Below are 20,651 nucleotides of genomic sequence, written 5' to 3' on the forward strand. Positions count from 1 at the left end.
ACTTGTAAGTAATTGTCTGTTATCTATATTATTTTAAAGAAGGACTAAGTAATATATCAACGTCCTCAGATATAATAATTAATATGATTTTATATCATAATAAGAATTTTTGTGAACGTCTGTGTGTGTGAAATTAAAAAATCTTTGTTTTGGAGTAAATTAAAATTTCTTCATAATACCGACAACTTCTTTTAATCTAATTTAATTTATTTATTTTGACCATATCAACACTTTAAGGCAATTTAGATATTTTAATCGTGTTATAAAAATCTTATTTAATCATTGACTTATATATTAAATATCCTAAAATAATACTTGTTTAGTGAATATTTCATAATTTTTATATATGAAAAATAAAATTACTACTTTTAATTTCAATTTTATTATTCCAAGAATTAAGTTTATCCATCATTTGAAAAGATTACAAAAGGGTTTATTTTTTTTCGGTTTAAAATGTTAATAATGTGTCAAAACAAATATTAACCACCTTACAGCACACTGAGTTGTCCAGTTTGAATCAACTTTTCAAAATTACCGCCATTTTGTCATAAATCATAGGTGTTCAATGTTTAATGGTTTTACTGATATATTTCAAAGCTATAAAATTCCATCTTTAGACAATTCGTCATTGTACATATACAACTTTAGTAATTAATTGCTTTATATTTATTTTAGATAAGTAAAGTCAAATGGAAAAGGACATACAATTTAATACAGCCTACGTAAACTGTCATTTCCGTTTGTCATCTGTGACACATGACCTGTCACCATGGCATGTGTTGAGTTGAGTAACAATTCGTTGTTGTGATGTATTTTTTAATTTTTGGCTTACGTATTGCAAATTTAGTTCGACATTTACATTTACAAATTATCACAAAATAAATCTCTGTTAATTTGTATCACCAACACGCTACTTTTATCTTTGTTGTGCTCAAGGTGAAGTATTGTTTAGTTGACAATCATTTCTATACATAATTCTGACGACGCGCGACGGTGCATAAAATAAAGATGTTATATTGTTTATTGCTATTAAAACAGGTTGCATTTGGGACTAATATTTTAATTTAGTAGTATTAGGGTATTGTTACAAACTCAACACTTAATTTTATACAATCAAGTTGTAACAAAATACAAGCCACGGCGTCTCTAAAACCAGAAGAGTCGAAACGTTCTGAAACAGACAGTCGGTTCAAGGTGATTATTAATTTTTTCCTTCATATCATGTGACTGAAGTTTTAAGACCAAAAACCAACTTATTTATTACTTTTAATAACAGATGCCTGCAGCAAGCTTTGGTTCTCTTTCATTACCTGGAACTGGTGACTGTGGAATTAAAGATGTCTGGAATCACAACCTTCATGAAGAGTTTGCAATAATTAGACAAGTATGTTGTTGGAAATTTATAAACAAATTTTATAAATCTATCGGGATAACAGCTTATATAAAATTTTAAAGGTTGTTCAAAAGTATCATTGGGTTGCAATGGACACTGAGTTTCCTGGAGTAGTAGCCAGACCTATTGGGGAGTTTCGCTCTACTGCTGACTACCAATACCAACTTCTCAGGTAAATTTGTTTTTTAATCCTTTTTTTATCTATTTACAAAACAAACTTTTACATTTCTTTTTATTATTCATTAAATCATAATGCAATCATATATCATTGGCCTCTTTTTATGATTTGCTAATCTCATTGTATATTGTATATAGAATGATATCAAAAAGTATGGCAATACTTAATTTTTTTTTATCATTTTACAGGTGCAATGTTGATTTACTGAGGATAATTCAATTGGGTCTTACATTCATGGATGAAAATGGAAAAACACCCCCAGGTTATACAACATGGCAGTTCAATTTCAAATTTAACCTACAGTAAGTTTAATAGCGCACATTTTTACTATTAAATCGTGCTATTTAAGGCTATAGATAGCTCACCATCCATTAAATTTATTACAACAAAATAAAATTATTCTTTAATTTCTTAGAATTTGAATATCGTTACCAAAACAAAAGTTCAGTAAAGATTCAACATATGAAATTGCATTTAATAAACAAATCAATAGTAATTTTATTTCATTGCAAATTGTTCTGCTTTAAACTATTGTGTATCTCTCTTTCTTTCAGAGAAGACATGTACGCACAAGACTCCATTGATTTATTGCAAAATTCTGGATTACAATTTCGTAAACACGAAGAAGACGGTATTGAACCTTTAGAATTTGCCGAACTTCTTATGTCATCAGGTGAGTGTACAGTATTAAATAATAACAATTGAAATAAAATATTATTTATAATAAAAACAAATATATAAATTATTTAAAGTTATATAATATATTTTTTTTTTTATAGGTCTAGTGTTAATTGACAACATAAAGTGGTTAAGCTTTCACTCGGGATATGACTTTGGATATCTTCTGAAGTTGTTAACAGATCAAAATTTACCACAGGATGAAAACGTGTTCTTTGAAAATCTTCGACTCTATTTCCCAACAGTGTATGATGTCAAGGTGAGTTAGTCTATGAGTTTTTTAGCGGTTTATTGTGAAACTAACAAAATGAACAAATAGCCATAGTATTATTTATTACTTAATATCTGTTCATTCTTTCTTGGTATGTGATAATTAAAATACTGCATTTACAAACAAATTTTAGAATGCTTCACATTCTGTGTAGTATAAATTAATATGTACATGGCATAAGGATAATTGTGAAATACATAGAGCCATTACTATAATATTAAAATATTTACAGTACCTGATGAAGTTGTGCAAAAATCTTAAAGGTGGACTTCAAGAAGTAGCAGATCAGTTGGAACTGAGACGAGTGGGACCCCAACATCAGGCTGGTTCAGACTCACATCTGACTGGGATGGCTTTCTTCAAAATCAAAGAGGTTAATGCATAAAATATTCCTATTATATATATTATTTTAGTGCACTAAATTAGATTGGCCAATGATTACATAATACCAAAAGAGAATTGGTGAATAGTAGAATAGCAATCTCTGAAGTACAAGGAGGCATAAAGCATAACTGACTTGAAAAATGAAGTAGATACCCAAATTGCTGCAAATGTTTTGTACGAACATCTAAATAAGTCTTTAAATTATTTTCCTTGTTTATTCTAATATAATATAATATTACATGTAATAATCCTCTTGCAGATATTCTTTGATGATAATATTGAAAGTTCAAGTGGTCACCTCTATGGTTTAGGAGCACCATTCTCAGTGAATGCAAATAACTTTCAAGACAATGGTGAAAATGGGAATTCATCTTGATCGGGGGAATCTGTGTGTGTGACAGAACTCACACCACAGCCTAGAGTGTTCCACCTCACAGAATAAGCTAGTGACAATTTCATAAGAACATTTAAAAATCGACCACCCAAGCACCTGAATAAATAAATGGATTTATTATTTTTATTATTTAACATCTTCAATTGTGACAAATATGTAGACTAGAATGATGAAACAGTAGAATTATACATAGTCTAGTTTATAGGTCGCTCCCGATCTGCAGTAAATATTTTAGTAAGTTTTTTTTTATGTAATAATTGCATGCATCATCAAAATGTGTAATTTATATTATTAAGGCTATCAATTTATTTACACCTTACTGTATTTGTGATATGATAGATTCATTTTTTTTTTTATTTTTCTAATATTCAAAACAATGTAATTATAATAAAATAATTTTTTTAAGGTGTTTATATTAGTCACACGTTTTAAGTGAGATAAATGCTTGAAAGTATAAATAATAATAAGTCTTTTATATGTTGAGCCTTTAAATTATTTATCTCTCACCTTTTAACATCGTTTTAGTAATGAAAATACTGTGTGTCACCAATAAATAAAAAATCGAACACTTCAAACCAAGCACGAGTGTTTAATTAATATTTAATGTTATTAATTAAAAATGGGAAGTAGTAAATTATAATAATTTTTGCATATTTGAGGTTAGATCCTAATTAGTTTGTTGACAGCAACCCGTAAATGGGTTTATTTAATGAAAATCTTAAGGCGAGAATTCTGGTTCTAAGATGCTAGATATTTCACTCATCTCTGTCTATGTTAATGTTGCTTATCAAGTCAAATCAGTCTAATTCTTACTCGACGTCTGCTTTCTGACCAAACTTTATTAAAATCAATCTAGTCATGATACTTTAAAACTTATTTTCGTGTATGTACCTTTTTTTTAAATTGAACTAACAGACAAAATTGGTATACGAGTTACACCGGATTAATAAGGGTTAAATTTTGTCCCGTGTAGTCTATCGTTAGAAGAATTTGAAAATAAATGCATATAGGACATCTCTCTTAATAAAAATACTATCATGACTTAACTTATTTCTTTTTAGATATTCTGCCTTGATTTTCACGGCTAATTTCTTTTACTAAGCACTAGCATTTATTGTATCTAATCGCAATACTAAGTAGAGTACCTACTATGGAGGATCGGGTATCGAAAATTTAAATAAATTAACAGTTTGAATATTAGGAAATCAAGCGTTCTATTTTTTTATCATATTTTCCAACCCTAATCGTAAGAATCTATAAATAAATTCATAAAAGTAGTCGTAGTGACAACATATTTTCTAAAATAAAAAAATGTACCGTAAAAACTCTTTTTCAATGAAGGTAAACTTTTGAGTGTTACTTATGTATTGTAATAACATTTTGGATCCAACCTAGTTTTACGATTTTTGTTTTAGTACATATTTAAGTATTAATTTTTACTTTTAAAAAATTATAATTTCTTTTAGTAAAAATCATGATATAAAATGTTCAAATTACATGAAAAAAAGAGCAAAGACCATTTATGTCACCTTTGTCAACAAAATTGATAGGTAGGGATGGATATTTTCTCAATAAGAGATATTGTAGTAAAAATAATTCTATTCTTTTAAGTTTTTAAATGAATTACTAGTACCCACACTAAACAGTTCTTTATAAAATTATTTCTGTAAACTTGTATCTTCCATTACGATAAGTCGTTATAATAAAATGACTTTGCAAATGCCGGCTGTTAACTTTGATTTATTGAAGTCTAAAACCTATAGAGAAGAAAATCACTTTATTAAAAATGTTTGGAAGCATAACTTACACGAGGAGTTTCATCTTATTAGACAGGTAATAGTTATGGAAAATATCAAATATATGTGCACTTATTATCTTTTTCAAACCACGAAGATTCCAGAATTTTAAAAAGACCGAAATTGTTGTGTTAATCCAGATTGTACAGAAGTATCAATGGGTTGCAATGGACACAGAGTTTCCAGGAGTAGTTGCTAGGCCGATAGGTGAATTTCGTTCTACTGCGGACTACCAATATCAACTTTTGAGGTATCATTTTATTTTTTATAAATATTCTTCATGTGTTATGGACTCATATTATAACTATTTTTATTATACTCTGAATAATCTCAGATGCAATGTAGATCTCCTGCGAATAATACAATTAGGACTTACTTTTATGGATGAAAATGGTAAAACGCCTCCAGGTTGCACTACATGGCAATTTAATTTTAAATTCAATTTACAGTAAGTATTAAGCATATTTTTTAATACTTTAAACACTTCATACTTTCGCAATAAATCTATATATCCTTGTAAGATCTCTTAAAAACAGGGAAGATATGTATGCTCAAGATTCCATTGATCTGCTTCAAAATTCTGGATTACAATTTAGAGAGCATGAGGAACATGGGATAGAACCCATTGAATTTGCAGAACTATTGATTACCTCAGGTAATGAAATAAGGAATAGGAAATTAAAGTAAATTCTTTCTTTCTTTAAAGTTTCTTTAGTTTAGAAGTTTAAAAAATGAATATAACATTACAGGAATAGTATTAATGGATAACATAAATTGGTTAAGTTTTCATTCTGGGTATGACTTTGGCTATTTGCTAAAATTGCTCACTGATCAAAACTTACCCCAAGAGGAAAGTGACTTCTTTGAAAGTCTTAAACTATATTTTCCTACAGTTTATGATGTTAAAGTGAGTATAAATCACTCAGATAACAAATGAATGTGGAAGATTTCTTTCATTTGTAATTAATTTAAAATAAATCAACAGTACCTTATGAAATTATGTAAAAACCTAAAAGGTGGATTGCAAGAGGTAGCCGATCAATTGGAGTTGAGGAGGGTGGGACCACAACACCAGGCTGGTTCCGATTCCCATCTAACTGGGATGGCATTTTTCAAAATAAAAGAGGTATTTATTTAAAAAGTTTTTGCTAACTTATTGCCGCATACCAAAAGACCCAATCCTGTCTCACAAGCAATGTTCCAGTATATCTGTGCATATAAATGAAATTGAATTGCTTCAAGTTACTCTTATTTATATTCTTCTGTATGCCTATTTATTGGACACCAATACCTTCTCACAAAAAATTTCATTGTAAAAATAGTAGTTACTCAATATTTGAATATTTTAACAAATTACTTAGATACATTCATTATAGATTCAAATTAACTGAAAATATTCCGCCTTAAATACTTATTAAGAATGTGAATAAAGTACCATATACAGAAATAAACTAACGATGCAAAGTTAGCAAAATAATATTGTCTTGAAATAAATATATAATAATTTCGTTAGTATATATGACAACAGTAAAATAAAATATATGCTTAATAAATGTATTCGTTAATATACAAACAATATAAGGGATCAACTATACAGAAAAATATTAGCGTGAGTGATGAACAAGTCTGGTTTTATTTCAGATTTTCTTTGATGGCAAGATTGAGAGTACCAGTGGACACCTTTATGGTTTAGGAGCACCATCTTCCCCCATCAATAATATTGTTCAAGAATGTGTTGAAAACGGAAGCTCACCTTAATTAAAGATGCTACATGGTGCAACACCATGAGTGTTCAATTTAAACATTTATTATAATAAGTGTGGATATCTGTGATTATATTATGTACCTGAGAAGTGCAGGAATTAAGTTCTTTTTTGACATTTAAGGTTAATTATATTAAGAAAGAATTAATAGTTTCCTTTCTTTATTCTGTAGCGTTTAGTTAGTAACAAATGTTTCTTTAATGTTCAAGGGGGTGTGATAAATAAAATTACTATTATGATATTGTGTTTTAATTACGTCTTGACACAAAGCACATTTTCATAATTAAATATTGTAAAAAGGGAATGCTATCTGATTAAATTAACGAGTAATACTCAAGGTAAACATTTCTAGAAGACCAAAGCCTCCAATATCAGTATTTATGATTGTTACGATTGTCTATTTTTTTCCAGCAGCCGACCTCGTAACTCTTGTCTGGCTGAATGGAGCCGGACCTCATTTTTTCTTTTTCTTATTTTTCTGAGTCGTGTCAGGTGTGTTCTCAGCCTTACGTTTGCCTGAATTGGCACCTTTACCCGTAGCATTACCTCCTGGGGTATTTTGATTAGAGTTACCACTCTTCTTTTTCTTTTCAGCGCGTTCTTTTTCTTCCAATTCTTGATTTTCTCTCTCGATCAATGTTATAAGAGTATTGCATCTGAAATATTTTATATTTTTTTACATATGGGACCATAGACAAGGCAATCAATACACATACACATTGGAACATACCTTCGTTGTAATTCAACGGCTGTACGTGATTTAAGGAACCAATCGAAACGGAATTGAGGAGCCGCGTGTACAGCGGCTCTGAGTTCTTCATAGACATTTTCCTTATCGAAACCCAATTTATGCAGCATGCAAACGAGGAATCTGATGTGGCAGTTGATTTAAAATGAATTTAAAGGAAAACTTAACAACGATAAAGATTATAAAAAATAATATTATAAAGACAATTAATATATTTATTGTGCTGTCTCTTTCATTTATGAAATGACGCTTTAGTTTAAAGGCAGACATAAGGAAATTTAATGTTAGACACATTAATTATCTTTCCAACTATGTTAAAGTCAAAAATGGTTTATAAAATGATGATTCGAATAAGAAATTTTTTGAAATCTCCACATAAGACAGATTTTGATTGACCAAAAATATATTTTCAAATATAACTCTGGAAAAATTTAGTTGGCGACCTTTATTAAATTGATATTTATAACTGGAGATATATAAATAAGTTTTTTATGTAAAATTACCTGTCCTCTTCTTCTACATAATTTTTCCCCTTATTTGTTCCATATGATATTCTTAGTTGGTGGAAGGGCGCCCTATATCGCGCCATTTTGGCATCTAAAGCTTTTTTGATCGACGCCCTCCTCTGTATCTTAGCTTCGCCTCTTTCAATTTGACCCATAATTCTATCAATATCTTGAAGTTCGTGACATCTTTCCCAAAAAACTGCTGAGTATTCCATGACCTACATGAAATAAGCGTTTAATTAATATCTATTAAGAGTGAAACTAGTGAGTGTGATGTTAAGAACAGAAATCTACCTCTTCTGGCGTCTTCCCTTCAACATCCTTAGCGATATTTTCTATATCATCTCTTCCATATTTTTCATTAGCCTTTATAAATTGATTGAAGTCTCGTTTTGTCCAGTTTGTGAAACCTGAAAATTTACGATTAATTAACTATAACTGATTCTAAAACCAGTAATCGCCTTCAATTAGGGTCTTATTTCTTTTAGTATACCTTTTAAGTTAAATTAATTATAATTTAGGAAATGTTCAAGATAAACCTTGTTATTGCAACGAAATTGCTAAAAAAAACGAACCTCTTTTTAGCCACAGTTAATTTTTGGCATAATAATGTTATTGTGTGAATAAAATGTGATTATCGTCATGCAGTGAGTTCAATAAGATTTTCCGCTTTATATTGTTGACATTACCTTGTGTTAAAAGTTGTTCCTTTTCTTGCACTTCTTCTTCTGTGAGGGATTCAGCGTCATCGATTTTACGCTGTTCCTCCCTTTGAATCTTTGCCGCGTCAGGTCCCAATTCTGGATTTCGAGGTACTTTGTAACTAAAAAAAAATTTATAAAATAATGAGATTTAAGACTTCGCTAGTAGTCATTTAATTTCTCATCTCGTCAGCCCGTGATCACGGTTGCTGCAAAGTAACGGAAACGTCGGAAGTATGTAGATTTAAAAATAATAAAATAATGCTTAAATATTACAAATATATAAAGTAATAATTTTTTCCACTATATTCATACCCAAGTGTCTTTCTGTAGTGATATATTTCTTGATCCAACAGTTCAAAAAGTCGTGGAGGGAAAAACTGAAAGTCCTGAACTATCGGCTGCTTCGGAGGTCTCGGTGCCTAGAGAGGAAAAATATGTATATAATAAATCACAACTTAATATTACCCTCAGCGTCTACTTAAAGCAAACTACGAGATAAAAATACCAATACAACACTACTACGAGATACGATACGATACATTATTTCGACACTGATGAAAAGCGCTACAATAAAGCGTAGTTTACACATACATATAATGTTAGCGAACAACGTATACAGAGATTCGAGCATAAAGAGCTAATGTAATATAATATAGGATGCATAAATTTAAGAACCAACACCAGAACGGGGCTCCGTATTTAGCTCTTTACACTTTATTTACCTGTACCTTTGGCGCCTTCGGTTCAGAGACGCGAAGTGCCTCTCTGAAGTACGCGTCAACCGCGTAGTTAGCTTTACGTTCTCTTTTAGGTGGTTCTATCCAATTACCGATCGGAACTATCTTCTGTTTTTCTCTGTAATCCTCACCTGTATGACGTATTATGAATATTTAGAATTATATCAATAATACCACAATAGTCACTGCAATATATATATATAAATATACTGCTGACCTTCAAATTGATATACAGAATCAGTTGCTCCGGGTGTGTCCATGGAAAATGATCGTAACGAGGATTCTTCGAGACTCTCCAACTTCTGTTTCAGTTCCTCAGTCTGAAATATTTAATAAACACATTTTGATATAATTAATAGTGTATATTCTGTAAAACGAGTTTTGGAATCCAATTCAGCCACACAAAGTATATATTAATAGCTCATGGCCCCTGCGCAAGGATGACACGCAAAATCGTGAAGCGTTCCACATTTTTGGGATTATGTAGTTTTTAAATAATAAAATCCGCGTAGTAAATCCGAATAACACTAGTTTCATTTAAATGAATACTCGCGAAAATCTTAGATCTCATTATCTTGTTCAAATAGGTATTCTTGTATACAAGACATATATATATATTTATAATTGCATTATTCACCTTAGATTCTCCCTTGGCGAGAATACTATCAATGTCTTCGTCGGTGATCTCAGAGTCCTTAGATGAAAAGACGTGGTTGGCGCCATGTCTGATCATGTTTAACATTTCGTCTTTATTAAGTTGGTTTTTAATATCAACCAGACGACCTGACTGTATAACCAGCTTGTCCAGACGCAGTTTGACCTCTGCCCTTTCAACTATTTTCTCCTCGACCGTGTTCTCAGTTATAAGACGGAATACACGTACCTACATGAACATACGAATTAGATATATATATTTTTTAATAAATTCAGTTTTGTATCTTATGACAATCCTTATGATCTAGTATAGTTATATTAAATATATTAATGTATACAATAAACAACGTAAGTAATTAATAAAAAAGTAATAATAAGCAAACTGACATCTAATATATTCGAAAATAAACATTTTAATAAAAACAGGTTTTTCTGATATACTAGTCGAGAAATTTTCATCTCATTTTTTGTGATCAGGTTCATACTTATTTCTTGTAAAAGCATAGTTTTATTGTACTATTAACTGGATAAGAATTATTCAAGTATATCACACCAAGTATCACTAAATATTAGACAAAACAAATACTTGTTTCATTTGCCCTATACGGTGAGCTCTGTCCATGGCTTGCAAGTCCATCTGTGGGTTCCAATCCGAGTCATATATAATGACCACATCAGCTGTTGTCAAATTAATACCCAGACCTCCAGCACGAGTTGACAACATGAATATAAATTTCTCACTGCCTTCAGCATTGTATTCCTCAATTTGCCTGTTCCTATCTTCATGAGGTGTTTGGCCGTCTAGACGGCAGTACTGTTGGAAAGAAAATATGAAGTTATTTTACATTTACTAATATAAATTATATATATATATATATTAATAATGTATAATAGGGATATGAAACTGTTTACAAGTGTGATAGAAAATAAAAAATCATCCATAGGCTTTAGAAAAAAAAATAGAATTAAAAGAAATTATATCCATGACTGAACTGAACCATATTTATTATTAAGAAGTTAAAAAAGCTCACTTTATATTGCCTCCAAAGACAATAATCCTCCAAGATATCCAACATTCTCGTCATTTGTGAGAATATGAGCACTCTCGATTCTTGTTCTTGTAATTTAGGCAATAGCTTATCCAATATCGCTAGTTTTCCACAGTTGTATACTAGATGCTCATCTGTGGTGTACGGGGGGCCGGGTTCCGCGCCATCGAACAAGTAAGGGTGGTTGCAACACTTACGCAGCTGCATAAGAATATTTTGTAACCTCATCTTCTCTACTTTACCAGCGCCGTTTACTGTGAATAGAAATATTTTCTGTGATATTTTAATTAGATCTTATCATTATAAAATAAATACAAATTATTTAGTAACCTAACCTATACATTTATAGCATACTCGTTTAATCATATAACGAATAGTTTGTTAATCAAATAAATGTTCATTCTCACAACCGAGTAACAATATACGGTAATAGATGTACAATTAGTTACTTGGCGTCATATTATCTAACCAAAGCCTGTTTGCATCAGTAAGATATCTATAACAAAAGCAACACTATTTTTTACTAACCAACATCTATATCCTTCATCAACACTTTAGTGTACCATTCCCTTTGCATTTTACTCAAACCTATGTACACTTTAAGTTCTTTCTTAGGTTTCAGCTTCTTTTCCACTTCGGCCTTGAGACGTCTCAATAGAAACGGTCTCAGCACGGCATGCAATCGAGACACGAGCTGATTGTCACCCAGTGCGGCATTTGTATTGAACCATGCATCGAAATCCTTTAAAAGGTTAAATATATTAAAAATTTTATATTACAATACATAACATTCCTTTGTTTCGTGTACAAGAAGTTAATAAGATTATTTTAATACTTACATCAGAACTATTAAACACATCGGGCAACAAAAAGTTGAGTAAAGCCCAGAGCTCATGAAGATTATTCTGTAATGGTGTTCCAGTTAACAGCAGTCTGTTCATGCTCTTGAACTCACGTAGCAGTTCTGACAGTTTAGATTTTTCGTTCTTGATACGATGAGCTTCATCTATGACCATGTACCTCCAGTTAAATTTCTTGAAGACGGATTTCTCACGTATGATCATTTCGTATGATGTGATGCAAACATCCCAATTTCCAGGCATTAGTGTCTCCCTTATAAATATATTCTGGAATTTAAGCAATTACTTAATAAAAAAATACATATTAAAAATTAATAAGTCTCATAATATGTGTACTTTTTTGATTCACTAATATTTACTTCCGACATAGTACGCGTGGATTTTGGAATAGATATCAAATTTAAATGAATTGGTAGCATGCATAAAAAATATATATATATAAACAAAAATGAAACCAATATATTCCGCCATTATTATTGGAGAGAAAAATTACAACTTTTAACCTGGTCCTTGCGGGAACTATATTGAATTTCAGGATAAATTATAGCCTATATGTGACATCAGAAATTTTAGCTATATTATTGGAAATCTCATCAAAATAACCTCATTACTTTCAGTGTTAAAGTGTAACAACCACCTATACATAACCATAAGCTTCCTATCCAAGGTCTTATGTATATTTTAACCTACCCATAAAGAATAATTAAATTTATTTAATGAAAACTAAAGATATAAAACTGCATATTGTAATTTGGTGCATTAATATGGTTTTGAGAAAAGATTCAAATATTACAAAACCAGCTCACGCCAATGGAATTATTGTAATATAATATTCATATGAATTTTAGTTAATGTTTTAGCTCATTTAGCTTTATTGTTGAAAACCTATGTTATTATATACAAAATCTTCCTTTCTAGTATAGCTTTGAGATTTAATATTCAGTGAATATTACCCTGGTCTCTTGATCTCCAATGAGACACACAGCTCGGAGCGATGGACACCACTTCTTGAACTCATTCATCCAATTGGTCAATGTAGATTTTGGAACAATAACTATGTGAGGCCCAGGAACATTTCTGAAATGATAAGTTTTCTATGTTATATTACTAAATATAAAAAAAAAAGATAACTTAAGACAGATAAAAACCCGAAATAAATACTTCTCAATTGAAAAACTCTTTTTAAGTAATTATTTACTGAACGCACTTCACTACAAGATAAAAATGTTTTACATAAAAAATCATGGACTGAGATCTTATTGGTTTTGCGAAGTGACTAAATATAGGCCAGATAAAAAAGACACAAAAATATATTTAGGTAGCGGTGAAACAATAATTAACAAAAAATATAGTCAATTAATATGCTATGATATTATAATGGTTAAATATCAATAGATATAAACTAATCATGAAAAGAAGGGAATGTCAAAACAACATGTTGTTAAATGCAGAACCAGGAGGTAAAAATTTTCAACAAATTTCCGTCTGCTGTTTGGACACAGAATATTTACATTACATTTATACTAACTGTACTACTATACTATAAGTTTATACTAATTTTACTTACTACACTCTATCAAGTGTGTAGTAAGTAAAACATCAAAGTTAACCGATCAGTTCACTAAATCATTTGGCACGGCCAAAATTAAGAATTGTAATGGATCTGTTAATAATTTACTTACTTGAAATTTTTCATATATCCTAAGAGTGATATAGTCTGTAATGTCTTTCCCAAACCCATCTCATCGGCTAGGATACCATTGATACCATTTTCATAGAGAGATATCATCCAATTCAAGCCTCTAACTTGGTAATCTCTCATTTCACCATTCTTTATATATGGAGGTGATGATTCAAATCGGAAAATGGTTTTCTGTTTTGTATTTGTTTCGGCAAGAAGCTCTTCATCTTCCTCTTGTTCTGTTTTGCGATGTCGGTGGCTGGAAATTTTTTATTTATTTTTTAACTGTATGCACAATATTAACATGTACCTATTTTCTATTTAATTTGGTGTTTATAACATTTTCTACACATTAAGATTATGTTTTAATTACAACTTTTTGCCCTTAACAATTAAAAATGGAACGCAAGCGAAAAACTAGTTAGATATTTGAGAACAAGATGTTTAAAACTGTATTCTTTAAATAAATAACAAATGCACAGCATATGTAATTCCAAAAATACTTACTCTCCAGCTTCAGGCTCTGGTTCTTTAATCTTTCTTGGTCTTCCAGCTTTGGGTTTAGGAGGACTACTTCCAGATTTGGGAGTGTTTGTCATGAAATGTGAGAAAATTTCCGTTTGTTTTAACAAAAAATCGAATCTCTTCGCACGATCAGTTTCAATTTTGCTTTCAAAATCGCCTTCTTTGCCTCTAGATGACGGTGTATCACTTGAAGAGCCATTCTGTAATCATCACGAACAAATCTATAGTATCTACGAAAAAGTTGCAAAAAAATAGTCTCCCGTTTAGCAAATTTATTCTTACAGAATTATCGCCAGCATCTGCTGCTTCCATAGGTTCTTCAGCTTGAGACATTGTATTGAATCTTATTCAATACACTATAAATGATACCGATATTCAGTTACACATAAAAGACATACAATGGCTTTTCGACAGATGATGGCTCTCCACAGAAAAGCTGCTATGCACCAACGCCGGGCGCGAAAAGTAATTTAATAAACGAAGTGAGGCACACTTAAATGTGGGATAATCGATAAATGTTATCGAGTTCCTCTTCTCGATCTTTGCTATAATAGATAACTGTAAAAAATATATATATAATATTTATATACTCACAATATCAAAAAAATTTACATTATAGAGGGTTTAATAAAAGAAAAACTGATGATTATTCACTTTCTGATTGAAATTTCAGGTAACTCTTATATTCAATACATCTGAAAAAGTCCTAATGTTTTGAGATTATTATTATTAATAATATTTAATTAAATTTTATCGTCCTTTGTTATGGTCTGTTATTTCCTAAGGTTTTAAATAAAATATGTAAGTGATGAGTGGGTAAGTACAACGAGAATGTTTTTATTAATATCGATGGAAATGGAGATCATTCGATCAGATACACAAATTTTGTGGACATCCCTATTATTCACAGATAATGTAAAAGTAGATTAAAAAATACATTATTCATCTATTTTTTTTAACATCATCATTTATATGAAAAAAGAGATTATTTTTTTAATTATACATTACTTTTATTATTCATAAAGTTAATTTATATAAAAATATATATTATTAATTTTCTTAAAAAAAACACTGTTCTGTTTGTCAAATTTATTGACGTTTGACTCTCGAATTTGAAGTGTCAAAAACATATGATGTTTATTTAAAGTTATAAAGTATCAATTATTGAAGCATAAACAAAAATCGATAATATGATGATAATTGATAAATTATTAATCGAAGACTGCCACAGAGGGAGAAGTATTATATATGGAATTTATTTACTAGTTTCAAATGAAGGATAGATATTTTAAAATAAAAAAAATATATTGTAAAACTTAAGGTTTTTAAATTATTACAAATTTGCATATAGTTCAAATATCAGGACGTATAAAAGAAAAAAATGTTCAATCTGTTTTATATGTCATAGCAGGGATTCAGTACCTATCATAATTTTAAACTTAAATGGTTTCATGGCTCTGTCATGACCACAAAACCACTTGAAAGTACTTTTTTTTTAAATAAGCCAACATTTTAAAGACATAGGATTATTGGTTGAAAATTGTTTTAGAATGAATTGAATTGTGTCATTTTGTTCTATTGATTTTCTATACTTTGTTTTTACAAAGCCTATTTTATTAGAAAATTTAAGCACCTATTTTTAAGCATATTTTTATTTAAGCTTAACAGAAGTTAGAAACATTTTGAACTTTAGCCCATCCTTGGTTGTTTGGTAACAGCTTTCTGATAACAAACAAAAATCTATACTCAGGCAAATGTTTTATAATGTGTTCTCCTATTCTTAATTGTTACCAGATTCATGCTGGATTATAAAAAATATTAAAATTAGTTGAGATCGTTAACCATCAATATTACATTACTTATTACTACACTAACCACTACCTATTACTAAGATAGTTCCTCGGCCTTCACCAGCTGTAGGTGACAACTTCATTTCGACTCTCCCATTAGTCGAATGACAGTCAAGCACTATGCATTCTTAATTTAAGAAAACCTATTCTCTCTCCCAATGTAATGATTTGACAAGTTGAAAAAAAAATTGATATTCGATATTTTTTTTATGACTTTTTTTACATTTTAATTCAATTTATGGATTTCATTAGTTGAATATTTTTTTTGGTTTTGATTTAGGGTAATATTTTGATTTAGGGTAATAAACGTCAGTTCATTGTATGCATTTAATTATCTTAAAATATCATAGTGTCAAGTAAGGTTCATTTTATGTAGAGTTATAAGGAATACTAAGTGCACTACCGATAAACTTATGGACATACTTTTACATTACAAACGCTTATCTTTACAATTAAAACGTCGCATTCAGACGAAAATGAAATATGTACCTACCTTTAGTCAGTAATTTTTTCTAAAACAATATAATTAAGCTATCTAGAATTATTTATTAGGAATTTTAAAGTTTACAAATAATTAATATATAATATGTTAACAGGTTAAATATGTATTTTATTGCAAGTTGTCCTGCTAACTCTTTTAGGTTTGTGTTTGACATTGAAGACGATAAGAATATCTTAAATAATATATAAAGAAGTTAAATTCAAATGCACCTATTTAAGTCATCGTTTCATGAAAATTCAGATTCGATTGAGGACGATCTTAACAATAAAAACCGACTGTAGTGCAGATATAATTTTAGGAGTATAGAAGTTAGTTATTCGGATCCTGATCGTTTAGATAGTTTTTTATTTTACATTAGGTATTGACCGTATTGTATCTATTCAAGTCATCCATTAAGCTTTGCTTAAAACTTAAGTAAAGTGGCTGAATAATCGCGTGTATAATAGCAGTTGATGATTTATTAATTTATTTATATTACAGGCATTGGGTACATAAAGAAATATAAAGTTCTTCTCCATGAGTTTTTAGGTATTGATGTGTTTTTATGTAATTAAACGATAAACGAGCTGACAATCAACCTTTTCATTAATCAATCAACCTGACATTCTTAATGGCTATCGTCACATGTATTCAAAACTTAGAAATATAAGTAACTATAGAAATTATCTACGTATTGAGTAGGAAAAGAAGAAATACGTTTTATTCTAAGAGCAAAACTCCGCTGTAATGACTGATTTATATAAGTTGTTGTCTCTGGTTGAACTCGCTCAAACTCGTTTTGTAAGTCCACATTAACAGAATAGGTAACTGCCCGTTGAAACAAAGCTACTTTGAAATTTTAATCGATTATCGATATACCTACCTAAAATTTGTATTTTCATCACTATTTACTCTTACTGCTGACTGACTTTATTTATCGTACAAATATGTTACTATTTAGTAAATACGCGCCTTATGATTTTCTGTGAATATTATATCGATAAATATAGGTAGGTAGATACCTAATCAATAGGAAGACATTGAAAAGCATCGACATTGATATATTGAGTAAAATGGTGACATAGGAGTCCACAAAAGGAATGTGTAAGTGAGGCAACTTCTCAGCATTCCATGGATTCACAGTACGAGTACCGAGTTCAACTCGTTACAGGGAAGGAAGCTTTAACAGAGCCTGGGACTTGCGACCCAGGTGCATCTACTATCTAATGGACGTTACACGCTCACCTCCACCGTCCAAACTCCTCTCTCTACCTAACCAATACCGGTGTCACTAATTTTCCTATAATTATATAAAAAAGGTAGGTATTATAATAAGAGGGGTTTTGTTCATAGCACAGATAAACAATTAGGGTAGGTACAACGAACAAATAAATTTAGAGTTTAATCTGTCTCCATATAAATATATATAGGTACCTACACGATACACTTTCAGGTCTTTGGAGTTTAGAGGGCTTCCTCAAGATATTCTATGAGGTTCTCTTACAGATGACACACGGAACATTTTCCTAATTATGATTCATCATAGAGTTAACAATTTAGACGTAGGTAGGTACCTTAGTAGGTAATCATGATTGGCATTATGAGATTTATATTTATATTGTTATCAAAAGTTATGTGGACTTAGGTACCTATATTTTATACTTACATGGATAAAACAATGTATGTACCTATATCCCTTATTGGAAGATATAGGTACCTCTTGGATATAATTGGATTTTTGATAAAAAGTGACTCACTGAATAAAAGACAATAAAAAACCTTTATTGTTTTTGTCCAGAAAGAATAGAATTGAGGTAAATATAGTTTTATTAATTAATAATTATATTTATATAACAATACATAAGAAAATAAATTAATATACTTATATATAGTATTTCTATAATATAAATAATATTATCAATATATTTTAAAGTTATAGTAAAATTTTTGGTCATAAAAAATTATTCCCATTCATGTTTTATATAAAGCCTGGAACTTTTAAAGCTACCTATATCTAGGTAAATAGTACACACCTATAGGTAATATAAACAATTTGTTTCACACTACAGTTTTACATATATATTCTACATATACGGTAAGTATATCCTGAGCAAGATGTTACACATTCAGCTGTCGAGGAATTCCCCGCTAAACGTAGTTTGTTTATTAAGTTTTTATACTTTATGGTCCAACCCAAAACAAGAGCTTAAACGCCGCCAATTGTTTAACGGCCGTTTCAAAGATATAGTAATAATAACTTCAAATGTAGTTCAATAGCAGGTAATGCGCTTTTAGAAATAAAACAATAGTTTTACTGTGGAAGATAAGGAACGTCGTTGTACGGTTTTTCTCGTTCATGAATACAAAACAATACCGAGTTTTATGGAAATATCCTGAAATTTCGTTTTTAGCGCCGCGTCGGCAGCTTTAGTAGCTTAATGCCGTATTTTGCATGATTTAAACCGTACCTACCTTTATAATAAGAAATAAATATAGCAAAAAATATATATCAATTTATTTCATATTAACTTCTGGTTTGAGCCGTTGTTAAGTATTTTAATATTATTTATTATTAATTATTTTAATACTACGTAGGTTTAAAATACATTTCTTTCTCAATTATTTTTCTAAATATTTCTATATCTGTTTATCTCAATGAATATAAATTTTGTAAGCAGGTACCTACAACCATATATATATATATTAAATATTTCAAATCAACTTGCTAGGTTCGTATAGGTTAAAATATATGCAATATTATATAGGTCTAAAAAAGTAGCTATAGTGTAGGAACATCGCGCAATGCGGCTAGATTATCTAGATATTATTGTCAACATTAACAAGAAAATATACCGTTTCCATAGTATACAAACACATACTAGTTCTCCAAAATTAAAAAATATTTACTACCCTTGTATATGATAATATATTTATGTATATAGGTAGATACCTATTTAATTAGTTTGCAATCTAGACACTCAATGATCCTACTGATATAAGAAAGTACCTATTCATTTATTAAATTTATTTTGACACAACTTATTTGTCTACAGTCATTATTTATAGCAAAAAAATTCGAAAAATCTTCGTTTTATAGACTTAAGAAATAATAAAATATGTATATTATATATAACGCGTTATATATAATATTTTATTAACTATAAGCTATTTAGTCTAAACTACCTACCTACCAGACCCGGCTTCGCACGGGCTCTTTACAAAAATTATAAAATAGCCTATTTAATTTTGAGAATTATTAAACTTATATTATGATAACTTTCGAATGGTGTTCCCGATTTAAATGATTTAAAAAGTAATTTACAGATACAGATGTCTGATGTAGTCTTGGAAACGATGTTATTTATTTTGATAAGACTTAATACCGTATTTATGTGAACAGCTTTCCAATAAACGCTTTAGGAATACCAATTTTTTAATGTTGTAAAATGAACATAGTATGTTATCCTTAAAGTATAGACATATGCCACCGCGGACTTTTCTGTAGACCTATATAAAATACACAATTTCACCATATTGATTTGTTATATCTCAAAGAATTTAGGCAGTCTTTTCGTTAAAAGCTCTCAGACGGCTCATGTTTTCCCGACATCTGCAACAAATATAGTTAATGTACACGCAAGTAAATACAAAAACTTAACATCTTATATTTTAAAACCTTCCTCGAGAATCACGCTATCGAGTGGTGATAACTGTTTGATAATCGGAGCAGTAGTTTTCCGTTTATCGCGAACAGACAGACAGACAGACGCGGCGAGGGACTTTGTTTTATAATATGTATCGATTGATTGAAAGTTAAATAAAAGTACTTATCTATGTCTGTTTCAATTTTTTTTTATAGAAAAGAAAAATTATTACTTACCTTATACCTTCCTATAAATTATCATGTCAGAACTATATCTCTATTTTATAATGTAACATGAAAAATAATTAAGACACAATTTTTTTAAATTATTACTTGTAAATTAAAATTGAATTTAT

The 20,651-nt window shown here is 29.8% G+C and overlaps 3 protein-coding genes and 1 pseudogene across 5 annotated transcripts; 3 read left to right on the forward strand and 1 right to left on the reverse strand.

The window, feature by feature from the left end:
• Nucleotides 1-757: 757 nt before the first annotated feature.
• On the forward strand, nt 758-3,775 carry LOC116766093 (CCR4-NOT transcription complex subunit 7-like). Its single transcript, XM_032655749.2, has 9 exons — nt 758-936; nt 1,039-1,194; nt 1,277-1,384; nt 1,456-1,565; nt 1,760-1,873; nt 2,126-2,244; nt 2,351-2,508; nt 2,753-2,893; nt 3,164-3,775. The coding sequence occupies exons 3-9, from the start codon at nt 1,277-1,279 to the stop codon at nt 3,278-3,280; spliced, it is 867 nt and encodes a 288-aa protein (XP_032511640.1). The 5' UTR covers nt 758-936; nt 1,039-1,194; the 3' UTR covers nt 3,281-3,775.
• Nucleotides 3,776-3,912: 137 nt separating this feature from the next.
• On the forward strand, nt 3,913-7,096 carry LOC116766092 (CCR4-NOT transcription complex subunit 7-like). 2 transcript variants are annotated; one of them, XM_032655747.2, is made up of 7 exons: nt 3,913-5,131; nt 5,235-5,344; nt 5,429-5,542; nt 5,616-5,749; nt 5,844-6,001; nt 6,080-6,220; nt 6,736-7,096. In XM_032655747.2, the coding sequence occupies exons 1-7, from the start codon at nt 5,006-5,008 to the stop codon at nt 6,850-6,852; spliced, it is 900 nt and encodes a 299-aa protein (XP_032511638.1). In that variant the 5' UTR covers nt 3,913-5,005; the 3' UTR covers nt 6,853-7,096. The 2 variants fall into 2 exon arrangements, with proteins under 2 accessions (XP_032511638.1, XP_032511639.1); XM_032655748.2 differs by having other exon boundaries at nt 5,631-5,749.
• On the reverse strand, nt 7,091-14,797 carry LOC116766091 (chromatin-remodeling complex ATPase chain Iswi). 2 transcript variants are annotated; one of them, XM_061522755.1, is made up of 17 exons: nt 14,604-14,797; nt 14,304-14,521; nt 13,798-14,055; nt 13,069-13,192; nt 12,095-12,382; nt 11,784-11,997; nt 11,238-11,509; nt 10,793-11,020; nt 10,190-10,435; nt 9,770-9,872; nt 9,544-9,683; nt 9,128-9,234; nt 8,801-8,934; nt 8,406-8,521; nt 8,109-8,329; nt 7,588-7,728; nt 7,091-7,513 (listed from the first exon to the last, which is right to left on the reverse strand). In XM_061522755.1, exons 1-17 carry the CDS (start codon nt 14,652-14,654, stop codon nt 7,312-7,314), a joined length of 3,063 nt encoding a protein of 1,020 aa, XP_061378739.1. In that variant the 5' UTR covers nt 14,655-14,797; the 3' UTR covers nt 7,091-7,311. The 2 variants fall into 2 exon arrangements, with proteins under 2 accessions (XP_061378739.1, XP_061378738.1); XM_061522754.1 differs by having other exon boundaries at nt 9,538-9,683.
• On the forward strand, nt 9,974-10,027 carry LOC133319264 (U6 spliceosomal RNA; annotated as a pseudogene).
• Nucleotides 14,798-20,651: the final 5,854 nt, after the last annotated feature.

Source organism: Danaus plexippus, chromosome 15 (genome assembly GCF_018135715.1).
Source record: "Danaus plexippus chromosome 15, MEX_DaPlex, whole genome shotgun sequence".
In the NCBI taxonomy this organism is placed as follows: Eukaryota; Metazoa; Arthropoda; class Insecta; order Lepidoptera; family Nymphalidae; genus Danaus; species Danaus plexippus.